Below are 27692 nucleotides of genomic sequence, written 5' to 3'. Positions count from 1 at the left end.
ATCATTCCACTTTCTTCTGGCCTGTAGGGTTTCAGTTGAGAAGTCTGCTGTTAGTTTGATGGGGGTTCCCCTATAAGTGACCTGACACTTTTGCTGCTTGTAGAATTCTCTCTTTGTCTTTGAGCTTTGCAAATTTAACTATAATATGTCTTGGGGAGGATCTTTTTGGGTTGAATCTGTTTGGGGACCTTTGAGCTTCCTGGATCTGAAGGTCTACACCTGGGAACTTTTCTGTTACCATTTCCTTGAGTAGATTTTCGATACCTTTTCCTTTCTCCTGCCCTTCAGGAATACCCACAATTGGGATGTTAGAGTGCTTGAGGTGCTCTAGTGCTTCTAGTGTTTTTTTGCTGATGCCTGGTCATTTGGTAGGAGGTTTGCTTCCTCTGTTACACTGAGGTTGGCTGTGGAGTGGCCTTGGTTGCTACTGTGTGGGGTGAATTGTCTTTGCTTGACAGTAGGTGTGGTGGTGGTTATGTTAAACCACCTTGGTTCCCATTCAAGACTCCGCGGCCATAGAATGAGTCCCTGGCTCGTGGAGTTCTGCTGGGCTAAACTCGGTGGGTCAGGACTGTAGGCTGGTGCTCCCCACTGGATCTGAGGCAGGATGATGGGCCGCATGGAGTTGCGGTTCCACTGATTGGCACAGGCGGGCTCACCTGTGTAATGCCGGTTCAGGGCACCGGGGCAGGGCCTGGAGCTCCCCCCCTGCCTGGGTCCAAGGCGGCAGGGTAAGGGGGCCATGTGGAGCCATGCAGTTCTGCTGGCTGGTACCAGCGGGCTCCTGAGTTCAAATTCTAGCTTTGCTTTAATAGCTGTGTGACTTGTAGCAAATCATTTAAACTCTCGGAGCTTCAGTTTCTTTCTTTATAGTTGCTGAGGCTGGGGAGTCCAAAGTCCATCTGGTGGTGGTGACATTGACCCAGTGGTCTTGTTCAGTCTGCTCCAGCCACACTGGCCTCCCTGTTGTTTTTCAAGCACACTAGGCATACATGACATCAAGACCTTTGTACTCGTCAATTCTTTCTGCCTGGAATTAATATATTGGTTTTATAGCAAACTGGATTAGTGAACATGCAACACTAACCCAAAGAAAACTGATGTACTCTGCTAATTTCAGGTTTAGAATCTATATAACAAGCATCACAGTCAAAAGTAAAATATTGAAAACTTGTCCTCTGAGACGCCTGCTATTGATTTTGGAGGCTCTCCAGTTTGCTGTCACCCTGCTGTCTTAGGCTTCCTACCACCACTGCCCCCCGCAGCAGCCTGCCAACTGCTTTAGCACTGTTAAACATGATTTTTTTCTGTTCAGTAACCTCTCTTTTTGGGGAAATGATTCACAGATTATCAGAAAGACATGGTTCAATGGTAAATAGTCAGGAATTTTGGTACTGATTCTTGGTTTTAAATTATTAACATTATTAAACATAAGTGTTTTAAAAAGAAAATAGTGATTTTAGTTTCATATCCACTTTTAAATGTTTAAAGTTTTGTAATATTGCACAGCTACAGCATCTATAATTGCATTTTTTTATTTTCTATATATTCATATCTGCCCTTTCATTTTCTGAATGAAAATAAAACCAGTGACTGTTTTCATTTAGTCAACAATTCTTTGATACTATAATTTCCTGTGCAAAAAAATTTTCAGTGTTGGCCTGCAGGTGTAAACTATCATTTTAATCCTGAAAGTAGTGGTGATAAAAATGTTAAATATCATTAAATATTTAATAATAATAAAATAACTACCAATTTTAAAGGCCTACCATATTCTAGGTACAAGTCCAAGTGTTTTCTGTATCTTATCTCATTTCATCCTTACAGCAGGACAAGTGTTTTAAAGATGTGTTATTCCCTATTTATATTTGAGGCTCATTTAAACTTAACATTGAACTGTAATAATCAGGAACCCTTAAATAGAGTAGTTGGCAATTTTGTGGACTTCATTTTTTTTTAATCAAATGTCCCTCCTTTTACAGTACCTGTTATACAGCAGGTAGGCAAGAAGTATTTGTGGAATTTCATCTCCCTCCCCCTAAATTGCTGTATCCCATTTAATATATATTTTATGTTGAAGTACAGCTTATTAAAAGTCAGTGACTTCTGGCCATGATATATTCTGTTTATTTTCTCTCAAAACTTTAGATTAAAATCATTTTATCTTATCTTCCCATTTTCAGTTTTCTAATAGCAAGAACTGGTGAATGTAAAAGTAAATGTGATTTGTGATTAACCATTTCCTTTTATTCATTTTTCTTAACCTTTCCTTCTTTCTCCTCTCCCTTCCTCCCTCACTTTATCCCTTTAGTGAGGGCATCTATACTTTGTCTTTTCAAATCTGTCATTTTAGCTTTTGTTTTGGGGAGTCGATTGGTAACTTGTTCTTTCCCTCCTAAAATAGGTATATGATGGGTAGGTTGTTTGGTTCATTCACATCTTTTATAGTTAAAAAGCAGCCATTTCCCCTTGTTACGGAACAGTTGTCCTTCTTCTCCCTTTGGGTTTGAGATTGCAGGAATCCAATTGCTGTGGAAACCATTTGTCCCTACATGACATCTGACTCTGATGATTGCCTTGTACAAATAGATGACTTTGGCCCTGCCGTTAGATGCACTGGCACTTATCTGTTCGAAAGGAAGAAAATGCCACAATTAGGAGCACCACACTCTTTTTCTTAAAATGACTTATTTTTTCTATGTCTGTTTTTCTTCTAATGTTTTGAACTGAATTTTTTGCTGCTGATAGTATTCTGTGAATGATCTTGGGAGGAAGAAGCAGAGCCTGCTAGGCAGGAGAAAGACTTGATATCTATGTTATGAAGTTCTTCCTCAAGTTGTTAATTATAACGGAAGTAGGAATTTGGCAAGTAGGAATTTTGTAATTTGGTACTGTTCATTTGCCCTACAGGCTCTCGATGATTGCAATTTGAAAATCTCAAATGTGATTCAGATTTTAGGGAAATTAATCAGGTTAATTAAAGTTTTAACAGTCTCTCTTTGATTAGAACAAATTATTGGTTAAGGCTACTGGAAAGTGTCAGCTGGCTATGTGATCCCTGAGTATTTCTCAACTACTTTCAAAAAATTCGTGATTTGCCAGTACCTGGTAGAAAATTGATTACTTTGGTTTTTTTTATAGTTAATTGAATGGCTATCTGCCTTTGAAAGCTGTACCTCTCTTGAATATGCTTTGTGTAGTTTTGGAATTTGTGTTATATATTATTTTAAACCTAATAAGATACCTGCATTTTATAATTATTTTTCCTTCTTGCTCATTTTCACAAAAAGAATTTAGGAAGTACATAATTTCCAGGCAAAATTGTTATGAAGTAGAATTCTTAAAATCACTAAGCTTGCCTGCTTTTCTCTTTCCTTCCTTCCTTCCTTCCTTCCTTCCTTCCTTCCTTCCTTCCTTCCTTCCTTCCTTCCTTCCTTCCTTCCTTCCTTCCTTCCTTCCTTCCTTCCTTCCTTCCTTCCTTCCTTCCTTCCTTTTTTCCTTCCTTTTTTGGGAGGATATCCCATTTAGTATCACTTGTAAGACTAGTGCTATGATGGGCATCTACTGTGTGATATCTGCTTAAACCGTTGGTATGAAAGCAACAGGACTTATTTTCTCCCTTTTCTAGGAAATGGCATTTGAACTGTTTTTTTGACATCTTTAATTTTAGAACTTGCCAGTGATCAGATCAGGGTCAAGACTAACTTCAAATAGTTTAGTAAGAAGCAGAAAGAAAAATGAGATCCTGTCTCGTCTCCTGATCTACACGTCCCCATTGACGAGTTAAAGCTATATGGATGTAAAGTTTGGTATGGAGGCTAAGACTGCTTAAGCACCTTTTATCCAATAATAGTTGTGGAATGTGAAGATTTGAATTTTCGTGGGGACACTGATATTTCATGGCCAACAATGTATTTCTTCAGGCTTTGTCATTTCAAGTTGCCATGAGGTCTGGTTATTGCTGCTCTAAATGTGTATATGAACCTGCTTACCAATGAACTTATTGCAGTGGTGCTAACTTATGACACTCTTGCCAACAGTTCTAGTGGCCCATAACAAGATCTACTTTCTGTAGTCACAGCAGAGGTTTCATGTATCATGAAAGTATCAGCCTTAGTTTCTGAGGTGAATTTCTATACACAGAAAATGTATTGGCTTTAAAAATTAAGAGGTTTAGTTCTGTTTTGAATTTGGATATCAAATGAATCTGAGTACATGACAATTTAATGCCGTTGTCTTTTCAAATAACTTTACCTTTTAAAAGCATGAGACTGATGACAGGACTTTGCCCATCAGCTAGAACATACATTTCAGAGGAGTTGTTACCTAAAATATTTTCGTAAGGCATAAGAAAACACACGATTTAAGTTGCCTTTCATGAACATAATTAAGAATTAATAAGCCAGTACCAGTGGCTAGTCTCCAGAATTTCCACTGTTTTGCCTTTTGTGACCTATGTTATTAAAAGTCCATTATTTTTACAGACTTTATTAAATTGGATCTTATTAAAGCATTCTATATTTGCATTTGGTCTTTCATAATTCATTATTATTATGACATTTACTTTTTACCATCAGATCTGAAAACATATCATAAGCTACCCTTTTCTCTTGAAAGAAATGCTAATTTCAAACAGTCCTCTAATAGAAGAGAAAAGCTTTATCAGTTTTTTCATTTATTCCAGATCGTGTTAAGAATACTAATGCTAGACTTCAGTATGCTAATATCTCTGAGCTTTTTTTGGTCAAAAGCTTAGAATTATTATTTTATCCCATACTAAGTATGAAACTAGAAGACCTACTACTACTGGAGAAAATACAATTCTAAAGTGTAATTCTTGAGATTCTAAAGACTTGTGATAATGTTGCTAAATCCTGTTTCTTAGGATGGTGCTAGTCAATTTATCTTTGTATCACACTATTATTTGTCCTATTTAAGAAATTCTCTTCTCTTGAAATTCATTTGGTTTGTTTTTTTCATAGTTGAGGGTAGTAGAGCTTGCAGTATTTAAGACTAAGAATTCTATGCTGTCAGCTCCAGACAGCATTTAAGGTGCAATTCTTGCTTTTCTATATGATAATCATCTCTGTGTCATTTAAGATTTAGTTGAAAACTCAGTATAGCAAGATTTTTACATATTGATATCAGGTAGGTGGTTTAATTTTAACATAACGAATAAAACAATGAGTTTCGGGGGGGAATTAGTAAATTTGCTCAACTCCAAAATGAAACTAACTTTGGATTTCGTTTCATTTTAGATTTCTGACAATGTGCAATAGACACTTTGGCAGTGTTGTTGCACAAACCATTCGGACTCAAAAAACAGATCAGTTTCCACTTTTTCTGATCATTATGGGAAAGCGATCATCTAATGAAGTGTTAAATGTGATACAAGGTAAAGTACATGTTACAAGGGGAGTAAAGTCTTCTTGTAAATGTGATAACTATAAATTTTACTATCAAAGCTGACAAAATTTCTTTCTATTGGTGAATACCTTTGCATTTTAAAATGTAGAACATCTAGAAAGAAGAACATCTTCAAAAAAGTATAGTTGCTAGGAAAAATGAAATATGCTCCATGAAAATCCAACAGAAACATCTTAATAAAATTGCATAGCCTTTGGGACATAGGATATTCAGTTTAAATGTTTAGAATTGCTGATTTCTTCTCTAACCTAGCAATTAGGTCATAATCAATTCTCAAATATGATATTTCTTACTTATATTAATTTATTGCTGTAATGTTGATTAGTTAAAACAAATGCTTATCTTTAATTATCTAGAAAATTCAGTGACTGTATACTGCAAATTGAATTGTTCACAGTGGCGATTTTCTCCTTATTTCTGTGATTCCATGCCTAGGATGTAACCGTAAGGCATGAAGCTATCTGAAGCCTGTGAATTTAACTACAGTGCCCATTGTTTACCAAAAAATAAGTGATTGTGTTTGTTTTTTTGTTTGATTGGGTTTTTTTTACTGTTACTACTGCACTCCAACGAATAGTGTAAAATATTACCTTGTTCATAGGAAAGCTTTAGCTTGGACACTTGAAAAAATCTTGTGTCTGGGATACTCAATTTCTGCCCCCATTTAAGTCGAGGGGTAAGGGGACTGTATGAATTCCAGTTCCTTTAAAACCCACACAAAACAAAATTTATGGTATTTTATGTTTTCTCTATAAGTACAGCATTAAGTTTTATAAATAGTGTTGAAACGACCTGCTGGGGGAACTGATTTGCATAGGGTAAATGCATAACAAACATAATTTTCAATTCCTGCTTTCCCAACAGAGGCAATATTGCAATAGCTAGTGGTTTTCAAAGTGTGGTTCATGGACTCTACAGGTCTCCTGGACCCTGTCAGGGAATCTACAAGGTCAAAATTATTTTCATAATAATTTTTTGCCCTATTTTACTGTGTTGACATTTTCACTAGTGGCTCAAATGCAACAGTTTATAAAACTGTTGGCAACTTGGCACCTATAAAGGCCATGACATAAAACTGTAGTAGTAGTCATATTCTTCACTGCCATGAACATAGTTTAAAAAGAAAAGGAAAAAAAAGCCATTTATGAATATCCTTGATGAAGCAGTAAAAATTATTACATTTATTAAATTTTAACCCTTTCTTTTTATAGTTTGTGTGACACAGTAGGAGGTATGGATGAAGGACTTTTGCTGCATCCTAAAGTTCACTGATTGTCTTGAAGAAAAGCACTTGTGTGGTTGCTTGAGCTGAACTGGTTGGGTTTTTGTTTTTTTATAAAGAAATCGTTTTTACTTGAAATTGCGACTGACATAAACTATGCTTATGTACCCTAGGTATCTGGCAGATATTTTCTCCAAAATAAACAAAGTGAATCTGTCACTTTCAAGTAAAAGAACTGATAGTACTTGTTGCCAGTGATAAAATTCCAGTTTTCAAGCAAAAATTTATATCCTCCCCCAGAAGTTTGAGAGCTTAAATACTTTTCTGATGACATCTGTGGTGACATTAATAAATGTGATTTTTTTGATAGCATATAATAAATTTTGTCAAAATTCAGAAGAAATGCATAACTTAGTGAACCAATGTTTTCCAAATGACCAATGCATGATGTTATAAAATCATGCAAGGGTAAAAGATCCATCAAAGGGCAATGGTCTTTTAATGTAATGGGTTTTAATGTATCAGTGTTCAAAAAGTTTATTGCTGTGGCTTCAAATTCCACAGTCATCTAACTTGAAGAAACTTTTACTTGTCGGTTTGGGTGTAGTATCAAAGAAGAATATCCACAATTGTCTATAAAATACTTCTCCCTTTTCCAACTTTATATCTGTGTGAGGCCAGATTTTCTTTATAAATTTCAACCAGTACAACATATTGTAATTGGTTTAATGTAGAAGTAGATATGACAGTATAGTTTTTTTTTTGTTAAGCCAGACATTACAGAGATTTGCAAAAACATTATAACAATGCTACTCTTCTGACTGAACTTTTTCTTTTGGAAAATAAGTCAAATTTCATAAAAACATAATGTTTATATTAATATATAAGAAATTTACTATTGTTACTTTTCAGTGAATTAATAAATGTTTTAAATATTTTAGTTTTAATTTCTATTCCAGTAAATGTTGATAGATATAACCCATGTCAACAAAAGTTCTTTGGGGATCTCAGTAGTTTTTAGGAATATAAAGGGGTCCTAAGACCAAAAACTTGGAGAACCAATGCAATAGGTTATAAAGAATAAGTTTGCCCTGAACTGCATTAACTTAATACCCTTTCTCTGTCTTGGATTATTATGGGCTTAAGTGTAAAGTACCTACAAGTCCAGTTTGGCAGTGGGCCCTTTGAATTAGGGCTGAAGATGAGTGGGGGCTGAAACCTGAAAATTAATGGCAAATATGTAGTCACCTATACAACAATAGTGTTTTCCCAGAGATGATTTCAGTGCACTTCATAAAGTATTCATTTCCCATTCTCTGAGTCTTAGTCACAACAGTTTGCTAAAGAGATATGGAAACCCAGAGAATTGCCCAGTAACAAAATCTACATTGAAGGTACTCCTAAACTTCTTTTGCCATCTCCTGTTATCTATTAATAGTCACTACCAGTGTTTGCGTGTGTATTATATACCAGGCACTTTACATTATCTTTCCTCTTTCTAGGAGCCTTACAGAGGTAGTGTTATTTTCATTTTAAAAATAAGGAAATTGATCCTTAGAGAGCTATGATCCACTCATTCACTTATTCATTCATTTATTAAACAAATATTTATTAAGCCCTTGTCATCTGCTAGATAATTTTTGGGTACTAGATCATACAGCTTATAAGTAATAGAACTAGAGTTGGAACTCTGACTAAAACCAGTTCTGTTTTCTTAGTGCCAAGATAACATTTGTCTTATAGCTCATTTATTGAGAGATTAGTGCTGATATGAACAAATTGGGTCATTTCTTTTGCTAAGGAACATAGATGCTCCCTCACCTCATGCTTCCAGTGGTCATAAGGAAAACTGAGAAAAGGACCACTGAAAGGTTATTTCAGTTAAGCCCTACTCTAAGATTGGGAGAAGAGAAGAATTGCCATATTTTTACATATCCTCATGAATTTCGCTTAAGGTACATCCAGCGTAAATAACAAGGACTCAGTGCATTCAGGAAATGGCTATATGTTTGTTATGGATTTGGACAAGAAATAAAATAACATTAAGGAAAAAATATTTTAAATACCCTCTTCATAAAGATTATAGTATGGTCATTTGAAAGCAGCTGAAAGGGAAATAATCAATTGGGCAAAAAAAAAAAAAAAAATTTCAGAAATTGAATTATTGTTTGTTTCACCAGAGGATTTTTAGGTGATAGGAGATCATTCCAAGGCAGAGTACTGAGGTGGCAAAGAGGACAGGCTTTCGAGTCAGACTCATCTGTGTTCAAATCCTGGCCCCACCACTAAACCAGCTTGACCTTGTTTGGGCAGGTTGCTTGAGCTCTCTAAGGCTCATTTTCCTTCACTTTAAAGTCAAAATCATAATGACCCCTTCTTAGAATTATTATACAAAATTAAATGAGATAATATATGTGAAGTACTTAGCCTAACCACTGACATATAAATCATTGGTAGTTGTTGCCAGTGTTATTAGGTAGATATGTTTTCATAATTTGAAAGAACTTTTGAAACTCATGACTTGGACATTCTTCTTTATATTGCTAAAAACCCTTCTTATTAAGAGACTACTCTCTCAAATCTAACTGTTCTGAAATTTCAACTGCCAGTATATATACTACTTAACTTTTTCTTATTGAACATATGAAATATTTCAGTGAAAACATGAGAGTATTTTAAATAGGTATTAGTGTACCAGTCTGTAATTTTTTAGATTGTAGTTGTTTCTTTCTGATAAATTCTAGAATGACTTTCCATTGTTAATAACTTTAGTAATTTGAAGTTATATTTTAAAAGTTTATATAAAATAAAGTTTGACAATCTCCATGTGTTGTTAGGTAACACAACAGTGGATGAGTTAATGATGAGGCTCATGGCTGCAATGGAGATCTTCACGGCCCAACAACAGGAAGATATAAAGGATGAGGTAAGGTGACAGGTTAAGCAGACCTTTAATAGGATTTTGATAAGGTGATTTGTCAAATGATGTTGCACACTTATGTCATGACTGATAAATAAGGATGATAAGGATGCATTTAATTTTTTAAAAGATTTCCATAGAACAAATAAGGGAGAGTTTGATTTCTGAGCAATGATGAAAAGTTTCCACCTGTAGTAAGTGTTTTCAATAGAATACTGCTGTAGGTTGATTGAATTGTGTCCCCCAGAGTTCATGTGTTAGAAGCTTAATTCCCACTGTAACCATTGAGGGTGGGAAATCCTATTACGGTAATTGAAAGGTGGGGCCTTGAAAAGGTGATTAGATTGTAGGACCGTGCTGCAGTGGATGTATTAATAATGGTGGTCAGGGGCTTGCTTCTGAAGGCTTTAAAAGGAGAGTGCATGAGGAATTATCTCTCTGCTCCACCATTTTCTGCCATGTGAGACCCCTGCATTGCTGTAAAGCTACCACCAAAGAAGACCCTCACTAGATGTGTTCCCCGGACTTTGGACTTCCCAGCCTCTAAAATTGTAAGCAATAAATTTCATTTTCTTTATAAATCTCCCAATTCCAGGTGTTTTCTTATAAGCAACAGAAATGGACTAATACAAATACCCTTTAGTTATTACAAATGTGAAACATGTAGACAATTTTAATATAACCCTTGTATTAGTCCATTTCTACTGCTTATAACAAAATAACTGAACTGGGTGATTTATAAAGAAAATGAAATTTATTGCTTACAGTTTTGAAGGCTGGGGAGTTCAAAGCTCAGGGAACACAGCTGGTGAAGGCCTCAGTGGTGGCAACAGTGACCTGCGGTCTCACATTGTAGAGAATGGTGGAGCAGAGAGAGAGAACTTCTCATGTGCTCTTCTTTTAAAGCCCCCAGAACCACGCCCCTGATCACCATTCTTAATCCATTCACTATGGCATGGTCCTGCAAACTAATCACCTATTCAAGGTGCCACCTTTCAATTATCATAATAGGATCTCCCACCCTCTTAACAGTCACAGTGGGATTTAAGCTTCTTGTATATGAACTATGAGACACAATTCAATCAATCCACGGCAACCCTGTAACATTGTATTTTACTTTATTTACTTACCTCTGTCTTCCATTAGGTTGTGAGTGTGTTAAGAGCAAAGGTCATGTTATGTTCATGTCTGTAACTCCATCCCCAAACAGTGTACCTAGGACAGAGTCAGCATTCAATAAATGTTTGTTAAATTATTGAATAAATAAATGACTTTTGGAAGAATTTACATGAAAGGTAACTTGAAAAAACAGTATTTGATTATAATGGTATAAAACCTAATGTATGCATATTAGCAAATATTAAAATTTGGAGTATTATCACTAGTTTAGAGTTTTAATGCTCATTAGATTTCTTTTATTGCTGTAAAAATGTTGAGTTTATAATTTTTCTTAATAGTGTTTCATTTACTTTGAAGGAAAGGCAATTGGTTATATGGTAGAAAGATGTTTATCTGTTACTCTATAAATTGACAGTGACATTTTGAAATAATGAAGTACCGTACTTAGTTAGGAATTTGTAATAATAGGTGTGTTGCCATTCAAGATTACATTTATCCTGGAACCAGAGGCATTGATTGACAATAATTCACTAAACACATTCTTCAGCCATTTAAATCTTGGTCTCATTAGTACCAGATTTACAGATTATGCTGTATAATAATATGAATGCACAATATTTGCATGTATATTCCCAGTTCATTCTTTCATCTTAATTTGTGTTCCCCATAATTCATTGGTAAAGAAATTGACTTTAATTCCTTTAATACTGAGCACAAAATTTAATATGAGGGTTACAGGAAAAATCCAAGGCTCCATATAATTGAAATTTTTATTGAAATTTAACTGCACGAGGTAAGGATTTCTCTTTGTTTTTAGAGTGTCTTCATGAAAGTTATCATTCAGGTCATAAATAGAGTTTCTTAAGAGAAGCTTTTCTAAGTTTAAAGATTTCTTTTGAACTGTGCATAGATCATAATGATTTAGTATCTGCTGAATATGTGTCAAAAAACACTGTCCCTTGTAATTGTGTTTGCCTTTATTTTTTTTAAATTACAAATAAGTAAGACGTCATCTTAAGCTTGCAATTAAAATCAAATCAGTGAACAGGCTTGGAAAATGGTTTATTAGGCCTGAGTTTATTTAAACTTAACTTTGGTTAAGTTACGTCCATCACTTCAATGATCCTATTATGTGAGTACAGCCAGAGGTACCTATGTATAAAGCTTTTATTAAGCAAACCCAAGCCCAAACCATATTCATACTCTGAACCATTCTTCAGTGGCCCAGAATGGACTAACCTTTATATCACTGATTGCTCAATATCTAAACAGGACATATACACTATATGAGCCTCTGTTTTTGACAGACTGCCTATAGCTTTCTTCTTAGACATTTTCATTAATAGTATTAGTTTGGTTTTGTAAACTTTTATTGAGCATCTACCAAGTACATATCAGTGGGATAGATCCTTGGGACAGAGAAGTACTTTGCTCTAATGAGGGGCTATTTGCAAAGAGGGAGTGAAGAGGAAAACAAGTATCACTATATGACAGTACCCACATTTTAGAATCTGTTTTTGTTTTGGTGGTTGGCCAGTCCAGGGATTCGAACCTTTGACCTTGGTGTTATCAGCATCACACTCACCCAATTAGAATCTATTTTTGCTTAAAGCTTGGTTACAAATGTTAGATGCTTTCTAGTATGTAAATATATTAAACTATTTTCATATGGACTATATTTTTTTTAGCTATGGGTAATCTAGAAACCTCAGATAAACAAGTGTTGGTGATACTTAATACCTGATTTATTTATTATCACATTCATTTGTTTACTTATTCATTCAACACTAATTTATTTAGAATCCTCTATCCTGGATGCAAAGATTACTCCCTTCTGGCATAACCTCTCTGATTAACTTGTGTCTGAGCAGTAGCTCAGTAATTATCACAATCCACATGTTAGAGATCAGACTTCCAAGGCAGTTACACCATTCTCATTTCTTTGGTAAATCTAAGAATATATTAGTGGAACATGGGCAGAATATGCCAGAGGGGCATTCTAGGCTTATTTTAGAGGGTTCTGACTTGGGATTTAAAAACTGCACTGCCATAGCACAGAGAGGGTATGCTTATTAGCTCGTGGCAGCTTTTTTGTTGCCAAAGGAAATTGTTGGCTTTGTAGTATGCTGCATGGAATGTGTAACTTTTTTTCTTTAAGCTTTGTCTTACTTTGTCTTACTGTTTTCAGTAGTCCACTCTTTTTCCTTTCCTCTGTTTAAAATATCACCATTGTAATACCAGTTCTCTTTGAAGAGCTAACAATGACAAACAGGATATAGATTCTGGTTTCTGTTGCTGTTTTCGGTAAAGTAGGCATAAGTCATCACAAGACACACAGAGAAAAAAAAAGCAATCTCTCTGTATAAAAACTAAAGCAAAGCTTGCTTACAAAACAGACCATTTTTAAAAGGATCCTTTTTTAAAAGATACACACACACACACACACACACCCTGCTTTCTAAAGTAGGAAAACTACTCATTGGTCAATACAGTTGTCCCTCAGTATCTATGAGGGATTGGTTCCAGGACTTTCCGTGGATACCAAAATCCATGGATGCTCAAGTCCCTGACATAAAATGGTGTAGTATTTGCACACAACTTATGCACACTCTCCCATGTACTTGAAATCATCTCTGGATTAATTATAATACCTAATACAATATAAATGCTATACATATAGTTGTTATGCTGTATTATTTAGGAATAAGGACAAGGGGAAAAGTCTGTATGTGTTTAATACAGACAAAATTTTATTCCAAGTATTTTTGATCTGTGGTTGGTTGAATCCGAGGATGCAGAACCCATGGAGATGGAGAACCAACTGTAGTTCTGTTAGAAGAGTTTTTGCTGATGTAGTTGTGTACAGATTTATATGTGAGATACAAAAAAAACAACAACAACGAAAAATGCAGTATTTCTAAACATCAAAATTCCACTGAAAATGCAAAAGTTATAGCTCTAATACTCAGAAGTAACTTTGAAGAGAAAGGCTAACTGCATTAACTGTTTATGATTAGGACACTAAATGGATAGCTAAGTACACTATACATGCTTTTCTGTAGGTAGTTACTTTCTGCTCAGAAAAAGGGTTCTTTATCTAGTGATTTTTCTCCACAGTTAGGTCCAGATCACAGAAGATGATAATGTCTCTCATCTTGATTTGATATTCATTTTATAAATATACCTTATTTAATATATAGCTTTTACCATATTCCAGACACTATGTGACACACTAAAAACACAGCTGTGAGCAAGATAGGCAAGGTCCTTGGGCTTATAACCCAGAAATTCCAATAAAGTCTATCAAGTGGTCAAGTAGATGAAACTCAGGGAACACCTAGCCAGGGTGAGCCACACATGCTGTACAGGCATCTTGATGTGGTAGTGCAAGAGCACACAGAAGGGTACTTGCATTCTCCCAATGCAAGCTACAAGGCAGGTAGAACAGATAAGAATGAAAATAATCACAGTCACTTTTTGAGTTCCTGTGGCATGCCAGGAATAGTTCTGGTCTCTAGGGCAGTGTTTCTCAGTGTGATTCTGAAGTACTGGAATACCTGACTATCTACCAAGGTTCCTAGGCAGTTAGGTGTGAGCAATCAATGAGTCAATTTATATCACATTTTGAAATGTAAGGTGTAAGCTGTGATATCCCTCCAAATCCTATTTCATTCATCATATCTGTTACAATGTCTTAGACTACTTATTGATATCAGGATTGCATTGGTTGTTTTGTCTTGGCAAACATCCATTGAACAGGGGCAGTTGACTTTGGTGTCTGAACTTTCATGTCATTCACATGTTATTGTTAAATTTACATTCACTTTTCCTTGCTTAAATTAGTTATATTATATTCTTAGTTTCTCAAAATTGATCATGGCTCAAATGTGGTTCATTGAAGCATAAGGGAATGATAAATATAGTGTAATAAATACTGCAAACTTGTATAATAACATAGTTCAAACTAGTTCAATATTAGAATAACATAATTCAAGAAACTTCAGTGTTAATATAGAAGATGGGCTCAGTCTTCAAGGTGCCCGTGTTCCATGGTGTTGGAATCTTCTGGCTTATCAGTCTGTGCATGTGTGCGCAGACATGGCCTCAAACGACTCTTCCTAACAAGCAACTCAAAGCTATGGGGCCTACCCACCCAGCCTGGGCAGTGCTGCTCCCAGCAGAGCAATCAGCCCTAGGACAGCAGAGTTACAGTGGTTATGGCCAGTCAGCATATACTTAAATCTGTGGCCAGAACAGCTATGGTTCTTCTTATGGACAGACCCAGAATACAGGCTAAGGCACTCACTTGGCTCCCCAGGGACATGGCTCAACTGGTGGCTATGACAGTAGCCAAAGTTCCCAATCATCCTACAGGCAACAGTCCTCCTACCCTGGCTGTGGTCAACAGCTAGCTCCCGGCAGTACCTTGGGAAGTTACAGTAGTAGTTCTCAGAGCAGCGGCTATGGGGAGCCCCAGAGTGGGGGCTGTGGCCAACATTCTGGCCATGGTGGACAGCAGCAAAGCTACAGGTAGCAGCGAAGTTCCTGTAATCCTCATGGATGGCAGAGCTGGTACAACAGTACCAGCCGAGGTGGTGGAGGTAACTATGGCCAAGATAAGTCCTCCATGAGTGGTGGTGGTTATGGCAATCAGGACCAAAGTGGTCATGGTGGTGGTGGCTATGTGGGAGGCCAACAGAATCATGGGGGCTGAGGCAGGGGTGGTGTTGGTGGCTACAACCGCGGCAGTGGTGGCTGTGAACCCAGAGGTCACAGAGGTGGCCATGGAGATAGAGGCTGGCATTTGTGGAATTGACTGTGGTTGCTTCAGTAAATTTGGTGGCCTCAGGACCAAGGATCACATCTTGACTCTGAACAGGCTAATTAAGGCAACAATACGATCTTCATGCAAGGCCCGGATGAGAATGTTACAATTGAGTCTGTGGCTGATTACTTCAAGCAGGTTGGTATTATTAAGACAAACAAGAAAATGGGACAGCCCATGATTAATTTATACATACACAGGGAAACTGGCAAGCTGAAGGGAGAGGCAACAGTCTCATTTGATGACCCACCTCCTGCAAAATCAGGTATTGGCTGGTTTGATGATAAAGAATTCTCTGGGAATCCTATCAAGGTCTCATTTGCTCTTTGCCAAGCAGACTTCAAGCAGGGTAGTGACGATGGAGGCTGAGGGTGAGAAGGCTATGGAGGCTGTGGAGGTGGTGGCAGTGGTAGTGGTAGCCAGGGAGGATTCCCTAGTGGAGGTGAGGGCAGTAGAGGACAGCAACAAGCTGGAGACTGGAAGTGTCCTAATGCTACATGTGAGAACATGAATTTCCCTTGGAGGAGTGAATTCAACCTGTGTAAGGCCCCTAAACCAGATGGCCCAGGAGGGGGACCAGGAGGCTCTAATATGGGGGGTAACTATGGAGATGACTGTCATGGTGGCAGGGTAGGCTATGATCGGGGCAGCTACTGAGGCCATGGTGGGAACCATGGGGGCTTCTGAAGGGGCCAGGGTGGTGGGGACAGAGGTGGCTTTGGTCCTGGCAAGATGGACTCCAGGGGTGAGCACAGACAGGATCGAAAGGAGAAGCCATATTAATCTGCTTCTAAGGTTCTGGAACAGTTTTTCTTCTTGTACTCAGTGTTACCCTCGTTACTTTGTAACCTTCCAACTCCTGAACACCCACAGGTTTTTTTGTTTCAGATTACATAATTGTAACTATACCTCTGGTTCACATTAAAAATCATTGTTTTGGTTTAAAAAAAAAAAGAAGATGCCAAGGCAGCTGGCTCTGACTGATGATTTCATACTAGTTACCATGAAAGAAAACTTGATTAAGAAGTGGGGCTGGCTCCACCCACAGGACCCCAGACTACCAGCAGGTGAGTCCCCATCCCCAAGAGAGACCTCAGCCACCAACAACCCCCGGGACCCAAGGCAGCAACAGGCAGCTGAATGCCAACAAATCTCCCTGATATTGCTCCAGACACCAGGGTAGAAAAAGTAGACTGCTATAGCCTTTGCCACAGTGACTAAACACCAATGGAGATATACTAGAAATATGAAAAACCAAGAAAGTACATGGCCACCAAAGGAATATAATAACTCTCAAGTTCTAGACCCTATAGAACAGGAAATCCTTGAAATAACTGACAAGGAATTTCAAACAGCAATTCTGAGGAAACTAAATGAGGTACAAGAAGACTCAGTTAGAGAACACAATGCAATGAAAAAAAGTATACAGGACCTGAAAGAGGAAATGTACAAAGAAATCAATGCCCTGAAAAAGAATGTAGCAGAGCTTGTGGAGCTGAAGGATTCAGTCAACAAAATAAAAAACACAGCAGAGCTTAACCAGCAAGCTAGAACAAGCAAAAGAGAGAATATCTGACCTTGAAGATGGTTTGTTTGAAATAACACAGGCAGACAAAGAAAAAAGAATTTAAAAACTTGAAGAAAATCTAAGAGAGATAACAAACAGCCTCAAGCACACAAATATCCGAATCATAGGTATTCCATAGGGGGAAGAAAAAGGAAATGGCATTGAAAACATATTCGACGAAATAATAGCAGAAACTTTCCCAGGTATATGGAAAGATACAGGAGGCTCAAAGATCTCCTAACATATTCAACCCAAAAGGTCCTCTCCAAGACATGTTATAGTCAAATTAGCAAAACTCGAAGACAAAGAGAGAATCTTAAAAGCTGCAAGAGAGAAGTATCAAGTCACTTATAAGGGAACCCCTATCAGACTAACATCAGACTTTTCATCAGAAATCCTAAAATCTGGAAGAGAATGGGATGATATATTCAAAATACTAAAAGACAAAAATTTCCAGCCAAGAATACTTTACCCAACAAGGCTATCCTTTCGGAACAAAGGACAAATAGTATATTTCCCAGACAAGCAAAAACTGTGGGATTCAGTATCACACAACCAGCCTTACAAGAAATTCTCAAAGGGAGTACTGGGTCTGGTACCTGAAAAACAACCATCACTACCATGAATACTCAAGATAGAACAAAACCTACCAGTAAAATAAAATGTTAACAATAAAGAGAAAAAAAAGATTATACACTATTCCAAGAAACCAACAAGCAGAGAAGACAATCAGTAAATCAGAAAGAAAGGAACAAAAGATATTTAACACATCCAAACAAAAATCAGTATAATGACAGGAATAAATCAATACCTTTCAAAAATAACTCTTAATGTAAAAGGTTTGAGTTCCCCACTCAAAAGACACAGACTGACTGATTGGATTAAAAACATGGATCCAACAATATGCTGCCTTCAAGAGACCCACCTCACCCATAAAGACACACATAGACTAAGAGTGAAAGGATGGAAAAAGATATACCTTGCAAACAGAAATGAAGAAAGAGCTGGAGTAGTTATTCTTGTATCAGACAAAAGACTTTAAACCAAAAACCATTTAAAAAGATAAAGAAGACCAATATATAATGATAAAAGGATCTATCCAACAAGAAGACATAACAATCATAAATATATATGCACTCAACATCAGACAAGCCCAATTTATAAAACAATCACTATTAGACCTAAGAAAGAGATAGGCACTAATACCATAATAGTTGGGGATCTGAACACACCATTCTCAACACTGGACAGATCATCTAGGCAAAAAATCAACAGAGAAACATAAGACCTAAACAACACTTTAGACCAACTGGACTTGGCAGATATATACAGAACATTTCATTCAACAACGTCAGAGTATTCATTCTTTTCTTTGGCACATGGAACATTCTCCAGGATAGACCACATGTTAGGTCACAAATCAAATCTCAACAAATTCAAAAAAATTGGAATTATCCCATGTATTTTTTCAGAACACAATAGATTAAAACTAGAAATCAATAACAAATGAAACTCTGGAAACTATACAAATACATGGAAATTAAACAACATTCTGCTTAATGACATATGGGTCCAAGAAGAAATTAAACAGGAAATCAAAAAAAAATTATTGAAGCTAATGAAAATAATGACACATCATAGCAAAACCTGTGGGATACTCTAAAAGCAGTACTAAAGGGGAAATGTATTGCACTAAATGCTTACTTCAGAAGAATGGAAAGATGTTGTCATCCACAACCTAACACTTCACCTTAAAGAATTAGAAAAACAAGAACAATCCAAACCCAAAGTTAGTAGACAAAAAGAAATAATTAAGATCAGAGCAGAACTAAATGAAATAAAAACTCAAAAAATGATACAACAGATCAGTGAAACAAAAAGTTGGTTTTTTGAAAAGATAAGTAAAACTGACAAACCAATATCTTTGAAAAGATAAATAAAACTGACGAAACATTGGATGTCAGGCTGGAACACAGATCCCTCTACCCTGTCCTATGCAGGTCGAGTCAGGTAAGCAAAAGAAAAACCAAGTAACTGCTGGTAAAGTGGACATGTTTTATTTCAGATGTGAGCTCCAATGGCCGTTGGTTCAGAGCCATTGTCTTCCATACCAAAAGTACACAACAGTGGCAATAAGCCAAGGGTACATGGGCACACATGTGCAGTTATGCCACTCTTACATAACTTGTTTACAACGGATGTGCTGAATCATACCCAGTTGGATATGGGGCGAGAGGGCTTGACCAAACTAACTCCATTTTCCTCACAAAGGCTAACTAAAAAAAGAAGAGAGAAGACATAAATAACAAAAATTAGAAATGAAAATGGTAATATTAGGACCAGTACTTCAGAAATACAAGGAATCATTAGAGATTACTATAAACAATTATACACCAACAAATATGAAAATCTGGAGGAAATGGATAAATTTTTGGACACACACAAAGTACCAAGACTGAGCCAAAAGACATAGAAAATCTCAAGAGACCAATAACAATCAGAGAGATTGAAGCTCTTATCTGTAGTCTCCCAACATAGAAAAGACAAAGACTGGATGACTTCACTGCAGAATTCTACCAAACCTTTAAAGAAGAATTAATACCAATTCTCTACAAACTATCCCCCCAAAATTGAAACAGAGACCACTCTCTCAAACTCATTCTACGAGGCAAACATCACCTTGATACCCAAACCAGACAAAGATACAACAAAAAAAGAAAACTACAGGCTAATATCTTTGATGGATATAGATGCAAAAATCCTTAATGAAATACGAGCTAATAGAATACAGCAACACATACATAAAACTATACACCATGATCAAGTGGGATTCATTCCAGGGATGCAAGGTTGGTTCAACATATGCAAATCAATAAATGTGATATACCACATCAATGAAATCAAACACAAAAACCATATGATCATCTCTATAGATGCTGAAGAAGCATTTGACAAAATTCAACATTCGTTCATGATAAGGACTTTCTATAAACTAGGTATAGAAGGAAAGTATCTCAACACAATTAAAGCCATATATGACAAACCCACTGCCATTATCATCCTTAATGGGTAAAAGTTGAAAGCTTTTCCCTTAAGAAAAGGAACAAGACAAGGATGCCCACTCTCGCCACTCCTACTCAACATAGTGTTGGAAGTACTAGTCAGAGCAATCAGGGAAGAGAAGGAAATAAAGGGCATCTAGACTGGAAAAATGAGGTCAAACTGTCCCTGTTTGCAGATGACATGATCCTATATACAGAACAGCCTAAACACTCTACAGAAAAACTCAGTAGAGTTAATAAATGATTTCAGCAAAGTTGCAGGATACAAACTCAATACGCAAAAGTCAGTAGCATTTCTATATTCTAACAATGAACTGACAGAAAAAGAAATCAAGAAAGCTAGCTCTATTTATAATAGCCACCAAAAAAATAAAATACCTAGGAATAAATTTAATAAGGATATGAAAAATCTCTATGATGAGAACTACAAACCACTTATGAGAGAAATTAAAGAAGACACAAGAAGATGGAAAGATATCCCATACTCTTGGATTGGAAGAATTAACATTGTGAAAATGTCCATACTACCCAAAGTGATCTACAGATTCAATGCAATTCCCATCAAAACTCCAATGACATTTTTCTCAGAAATTGAAAAAAGTATGCAGACATTCATATGGAATAACAGAAGATCACACATAGCGAAACCAATCCTGAGCAAAAAATAAAGCTAGAACCATAGCACTACTTGACTTTAAACCATACTACAAAGCTATAGTAACCAAAACAGCATGGTACTCGTATAAAAAACAGACTAATGGAACAGAATAGAGAATCCAGAAATGAACCCATGCACCTACAGTCATCTGATCTTTCGCAAAGGCACCAAGACTGCACACTGGGAAAGAGACTGCCTCTTCAGTAAATGGTGTTGGGAAAATTGAACATTTGTATGTAGGAGAAGGAAACTAGACATCCCTCTCACCATATACCAAAGTCAACTTAAAATGGATTAAAGAATTAAATATATGTCTTGAAACATTAAAATTTCTCCGGGAATACATAGGGGACACACACAAACTACCAGGAAGTAGGATTGGGTACAGACTTTACGAACATGACCCCAAAAGCACAGGCAACCAAAGGAAAAATAAACAAATGGGATTATATCAAACTAAAAAGCTTCTGCACAGCAAAAGAAACAATTAACAAAGCAAAAAGACAACCGAGTGGGAGAAAATATTTGCAAACTATACATCTGACAAAGGATTAATAACCAGAATATACAAGGAACTCAAACAACTTAACAGCAAAAAAACAAGTAAACCAATCAAAAAATGGGCAGAGGAGCTGAATAGGCATTTCTCAAAGGAAGGTATACGAATGGCCAACAGAGACATGAAAAATGCTCAATATCAGTCAGCATTCAGGAAATGCAAATTAAAACCACTTTGAGATACCATCTCACTCCAGTTAGGATGGGTGATGTCCAGAAGACTGAGAATGAAAAATGCTGGTGAGAATGCAGAGAAAAAGGAACCTTCTTACACTGTTGGTGGGACTGCAAAATGGTGCAGCCTTTATGGAAAATATTATGGAGGTTCCTCAAACAATGACAGATTGATCGACCATATGACCCTCTTATTCCACTGCTGGGTATATACCAAGAGGAATGGAAAACATCATGTCATAGGGATACCTGTATTCCCATGTTTATTGCAGTGCTATTTACAATAGCCAAGAGTTGGAACCAGTCTAAATGCCCATCATCGGATAAGTGGATAAGGAAAATGTGGCATATCTACACAATGGAATACTACTCTGCTTTTTTAAAAAAATGAAATACTACTATTTGCAGCAACATGGACTTAGAGGAAAGTATATTAAGTGAAATAGTCCAGGCACAGAAAGAGAAATACTACATGTTCTCACTTGTTTGTGGGAGCTAATAAAAATAAATAAGTAAATATACAAACGAACGGGGTGGGGAGATGGGGTGGAGATAACACAACCACCACAACAATTCCTTGATCTTGTTAAGATAAGTGAACAGATATGATGTTGTTCAGGGGGAGGGGGAGAGGAAGGGAGGAAAAGGAGGAATTGGTAAAGGGACTCGAAAATCAACTATGGTGTATATTGATAAATTAAAAAAAAAACAACTTGGGGCTGGCTGGTTAGCTCAGTTGGTTAGAGTGCAGCCTTGTAACACTTAAGGTCAAGGTTTTAGATCCCCATGCTGGCCTGCTGTCAAACATAATAATAACAATAATAAAGCGGAATTGGGGTGGCTGTTCAGCTCACTTGGGAGAGTTTGGTGCTGATAACACCAAGGTCAAGCGTGTGGATCCATGTACTGGCCAGCCACCCCACCTCCACCATACACACACACACACACACACAGAAAGTGAATATATGAAAATTGATTATGTAAGAATTCATTTACCCTAGTACCAGTGTTTCTCTGACATTTTTTCATAAAGCACGAAGCCTTCAGTTTTTGTTTCATTATTAAGTAAAGCCAATGACCTGCCTCTCTATTAAATCAATATTTTTTTTCAGAAGAGAAAAATAATGCTTACCAATTAAAAAAAAAAATTGCTAAAAGCAGAGAAGAGGAGAAAGTGTTTACAAGTGCACTCCTTGAGATAAAAATAGATGCAAGTCCTTCTACTGCCAAGAAACTTGTAAAACAAGCTACAAAGTTAACAATAAAAAGTTAATGCTCAAAGGAGACAGCAGAATGAGTTCTTGGGAAAAATACTTCATCAAATGACACTGTGGGATGGCATGCAGTGGCAATGAGATGGTCTGTAGAAAAGCAATGACTATATTGTGCACACTTCTAGATACATTGCTTTAAAGTTGGATGAAACCAGTGTGCACAAAGTAAGAATGTATGTAGAAGGAGTAAAAGTAGTCATCACTCTTCATTCTGTTTATCAATGAGAAATGTATGTTACAAGATAAGTTTTTCACTTAATGATTATTTTGCAAGCTCTGAGATTTAAAAAGATGAGGCAGAATTAGTACTGATGACAAACTAACTGTACTTGAAGGGACAATGTATTAGTCCATTTTCTGTTGCTTGTAATAGAATACCTGAAACTGAGTAATTTATAAAGAAATGAAATTTATTTCTTACAGTTTTGGAGGCTGGGAAGTCTACCATCCATGGGATGTATCTGATAGGACCTCCTTCTGAGTGGGAACCCTCTACATGGTCCCGTGGCAACAGGGGTGTCACGTGGGCTGAGCAAGATAGCTAACTTTCTCACTTGCTCTCCTTTTAAAGCCATCAGAACCATGCCCATGACAACCCATTAAACTATCAACCCATTACTCCATGAATGGATCAATCCATTCACAAGGGCATAATCTTTAGGATACAGTTACCTGTTAAAGGCCCCACCTTCCACCACCACAATTGGGGGCTGAGTTCCAACATGAGCTTGGGAGGACATTCAAACCACAGCAGACATGATCAAGAATGTGAAAAGGTAGCCCACAGATTAGGAGAAAAATTTTGCAAACCATATATCCGATAAGGGCCTTATGTCTGTAGAATATATAAAGAACTCCTACAACTCAATAACAAAAAGACAAATTACCCCAGTAAAAGCTGAGCAAAGGATCTGAATAGGCATTTCTCCAAGGAAGAAAGGCAAATGGCCAATAAGTACATGAAAAGATGTTCAACATTATTCGTCATCAGGCAAATGCAAGTCAAACCCACAACGAGTTACTACTTAACACCCACTATGATGAGTAGAATGAAAAAGTCAGATAATAACAAATGGTGGCAAGGATATGGCAAATTCTGAACACTTATAGACTCCTAGTGGAAATGTAAAATGGTGCAACACTTTTGAAAACAGTCTGGCAGCTTCTCAATTGGTTAAACATATACTTACCATATGATCCAGCAATCCACTCCTAGTTCTATACCTAAAAGAAATGAAAACATATGTCCATGCAAAAATTTGTACATGAATGTTTATACCAGCATTATTCATAATTAAATAGCCAAAAGGTAGAAACAACTCCAGCATCCATTAATGGACAGCTAGGTAGGCAAATTGTGGTATGTACATACAATGGAATGTAATTCAGCCATAAAAAGGAATGAAGTTCTCATGCATTCTACATCATTGATGAATCTTGAAAATGTTACGCTAACTAAAATAAGCCAGTCACAGAAGACCACATATTATATGATTCCACTCCTATGAAAGTCCAGAACAGAGAAAGATATAGAGATAGACAGTAGACTGGTGGTTGCTTAAGGCTGTGAGGAGTGGTAATGAGTGGATTAGGGGGATAGGAGGATGATAGTTAAAGGGTATGTGGTTTCTTTTTCAGGTGATGAAAATGTTTTAAAATTGACTGTGGTGATGGTAGCACATATCTTTGAGTACATCAGAAAGATAAATTGTATGCTTTAAATGGGTGAATTATATGGTATCTGATATACATCCTAATAAAGCGTTTTAGAAAAACTAAACAAAGCTCAGCAAGTTTTCTGAAGAAAGATCATGGCTATTTATATGAAAAGAATTTCACCTGAATGTCAATCCATACACTGCTTTACTAAAATGAACAGCTAGTAATTAATAACATGTCTCCCAAATCTTGATGTAGTATTGAAGAAAATAATGAAAAGTGCTAATATCTTAGGCATCGCTAAGTAGAGTCTAAAGTGTTAGAGTCTGATGGATTTACAATAGGATTGGATGAGAAATCTCTCCATTTGAGTCCTTATTTGATCCAAATATTCAGGCATAACTGAAAGAGTTGACAAGCATCTGCTACTATTCTTAGTAATCTCTAATTGGGACTCGCTAACTTATTAGAAATAAAGAAAGGAAACAGGATATAAAAGCTAACCTACAGCGCAAAGTAGGAGTCATTGAACTGGATATAAATAACCTTGGAGAAATATTGCAAACAATATCAATTACCTTCTATGATAAACTATTATTGGTATTATTTAAATGTTGGGTTTTTTTTATTATCTAAAAATTATGATCTTAGAAATCTTTCTAAAATTGGTGGTTTGCACATGGGCCCTGTGTTATGTGCTCAGTATTAAAGGAATTAAAGTCAATTTCTTTACCAATGAGTTATCGGAACACAAACTAAGATGAAATAATGGACTGGGAATACGCATGCAGATATTTTGTATTCATATGATTATGCAACATAATCTGTAAATCTGGTACTAACCAGACTCAGTTGTTGCAGGGAAAAACATTTGACAAAATTCAACACCCTTTCATGATAAAATCAGATAAAATAAACTAGGAATAGTAGGAAACTTCTCAATATGATAAAAGCCATGTATGAAAAACCCACAGCTGGCATTATGCTCAGTGGTGAAACATTGAAAGATTTTCCTCTGAGATCAGGAAAAAAATAAGGATGCTTACTTTCACAATTGATATTTATTCAACACAGGACTGGAACTTCTAGACAGAGCAATTAGGCAAGAAGAAAAAATGAGTTATCCAAATTGGAAAGGAAGAAGTAAAATGATCTCTTCACTGATAACGTGATCTCATATGTGGAAAACCTGAATGATTCCATACCAAAATACAGAACTAATATACGAATTCAGCAAAGTTGCAGGATATGAAATTGATGACACATAAAAATCAGTTGTATTTCTGTACACTGCAAGTAAAGAAACTGAAAAGGAAATTAAGAAACAATTTCATTTACAATATAAAAAGAATAAAATACTTAGGAATAAATTTAAACAAAGAAGACCAAGTCTAGTACACTGAAAAATACAGAACATTGCTGAAAGTAATTAAGACATAAATACGTGGAAAAACATTCTCTATTCATGGATTGGAAAACTTAATGTTTAGATTGCTACCCAAAGTGATCTATGGATTCAATGCAATTACTATCAAAATCACAAAGGCATTTTTCAGAAATAGAAAAACCCATCCTAAAATTCATACAGAATTTCAAAGGACCCCAAATAGCCAAAATGATCTTGAAAGAGAAAAACAAAATTGGAGGATTTACACTTCCTGATTTCAAAACTTACTATAGCCTACAGTATCAAAACTGTGTGGTACTGTATAAGGATAGAATATAGACCAATGGAATAGAATAGAGAGCCCAGAAATAAACCCTCACAAATATGGTCAGTTGATATTCAACAAAAGTGCCAACACCCTTCAGTGGGAAAGAACAGTATCTTCAACAAATGATGCTGGGAAGACTGAATATCTAGATGCAGAAGAGTGAAGCTGATCCCTTACCTTACACCATATACAAAAATGAACTCCTGAATTTAAACGCTAAAACTATAAAACTCTTAGAGGAAAACAGAGGGAATAACTTTATGATCTTGGATTTGGAAATGGTTTCTTAAACGCAACACCAAAAGCACAGGCAACAAATAGATTGGACTTCATCAAAATTAAAAACATTTGTGCATCAAAAAACCCTATCAAGAGAGTGAAAAGACAACCCACAGAATGGAAGAAAATATTTTCGAATCGTAAGTCTGATAAGGGTTTAATATGCAGAATATATAAATAACTCCTATAACTCAACAACAGAAAACCAAACAACCCAATTAAAAAATGGGCAAAGGACTTGAATAGAGATTTCTCCAAAGAAGATATACAAATGTCCAACAAGCATATGAAATGATGCTCATCATCATTAATCATTAGGAGAATGCAAATCAAAACCACAATGAAATACCACTTCACACCCACTAGGATGAGTATAATTTTAAAAAAATGGAAAATAAGTGTTGGCAAGGATATGGAGAAATGTACATTGCTGGTTGGAATGAAAAATGCTAGCCACTGTGGAGAACAATTTGGCAGTTCCTCAAAAAATTAAACATAGAATTACCATATGACCCAGCAATTCCACACCTGGGTATATACCCAAAAGAACTGAAAACAGAGACTCAAATAAATATTTGTATACAAATGTCCATTGCATCATTATTCGTAACGGCCAAAAGGTAGAAACAACCCAAATGTCTATCAACAGATGAACAGATAAAATATTTTACGTTCATACAATTGGATATTATTCAGTCACAATAAGGATCAAAGTATTGATACATGCTGCAACATGGATGAATTTTGAAAACATGTTGCTAAGTGAAAGAAACCAGACAGAAAAAGATATTATATGACTCTTCAATAGGCAGTTTTTGGGGGAAAAATATTTATCTTGAATACAGTGTCTCTCCTTATCTGCGGTTTCACTTTCTGTGGTTTCAGTTACCAGCAGTCAATTGTGGTCTGAAAATTTTTAATGGAAAATTCCAGAATAAATGATCATAAGGTGGACACCATTTTGAATAGTATGATAAGAGCTTGCACCGTCCTGCTCCATCCCATCTGGATGTGGATCATCCCTTTGTTCAGCATATCCACACCATATATGCTCCCCCTGCCGATTAGTCACTCAGTAGCCATCTAGATTATCAGATCGACTTTTGCAGTATCACAGTGCTTGTGTTCAAGTAACCCTTATTTTACTTAATAATGGCCCCAAAGTGCAAGAGTAATGATGCTGGCAAATTCAGATATGCCAAAGAAAAGTTGTAAGGAGCTTCCGTTAAGTAA

At 36.3% G+C, this 27692-nt stretch overlaps 1 protein-coding gene and 1 pseudogene across 1 annotated transcript in view; both read left to right on the top strand.

Moving 5' to 3' along the window:
* Positions 1–27692, top strand: part of FAF1 (Fas associated factor 1) — a 516326-nt gene that overhangs the window by 400613 nt on the left and 88021 nt on the right. The window contains exons 14-15 of the mRNA XM_063105346.1: positions 5259–5395; positions 9487–9575. Of these exons, the coding sequence (XP_062961416.1) occupies positions 5259–5395; positions 9487–9575 (226 nt within the window). The remainder of the gene's footprint in view (positions 1–5258; positions 5396–9486; positions 9576–27692) is intronic.
* Positions 14787–16296, top strand: LOC134385230 (RNA-binding protein FUS-like; annotated as a pseudogene).

The sequence above is a fragment of the Cynocephalus volans genome, chromosome 8 (genome assembly GCF_027409185.1).
Source record: "Cynocephalus volans isolate mCynVol1 chromosome 8, mCynVol1.pri, whole genome shotgun sequence".
In the NCBI taxonomy this organism is placed as follows: domain Eukaryota; kingdom Metazoa; phylum Chordata; class Mammalia; order Dermoptera; family Cynocephalidae; genus Cynocephalus; species Cynocephalus volans.
Note: the sequence above shows the minus strand (reverse complement) of the source record. Positions and strands in the feature narration are given on the sequence as shown.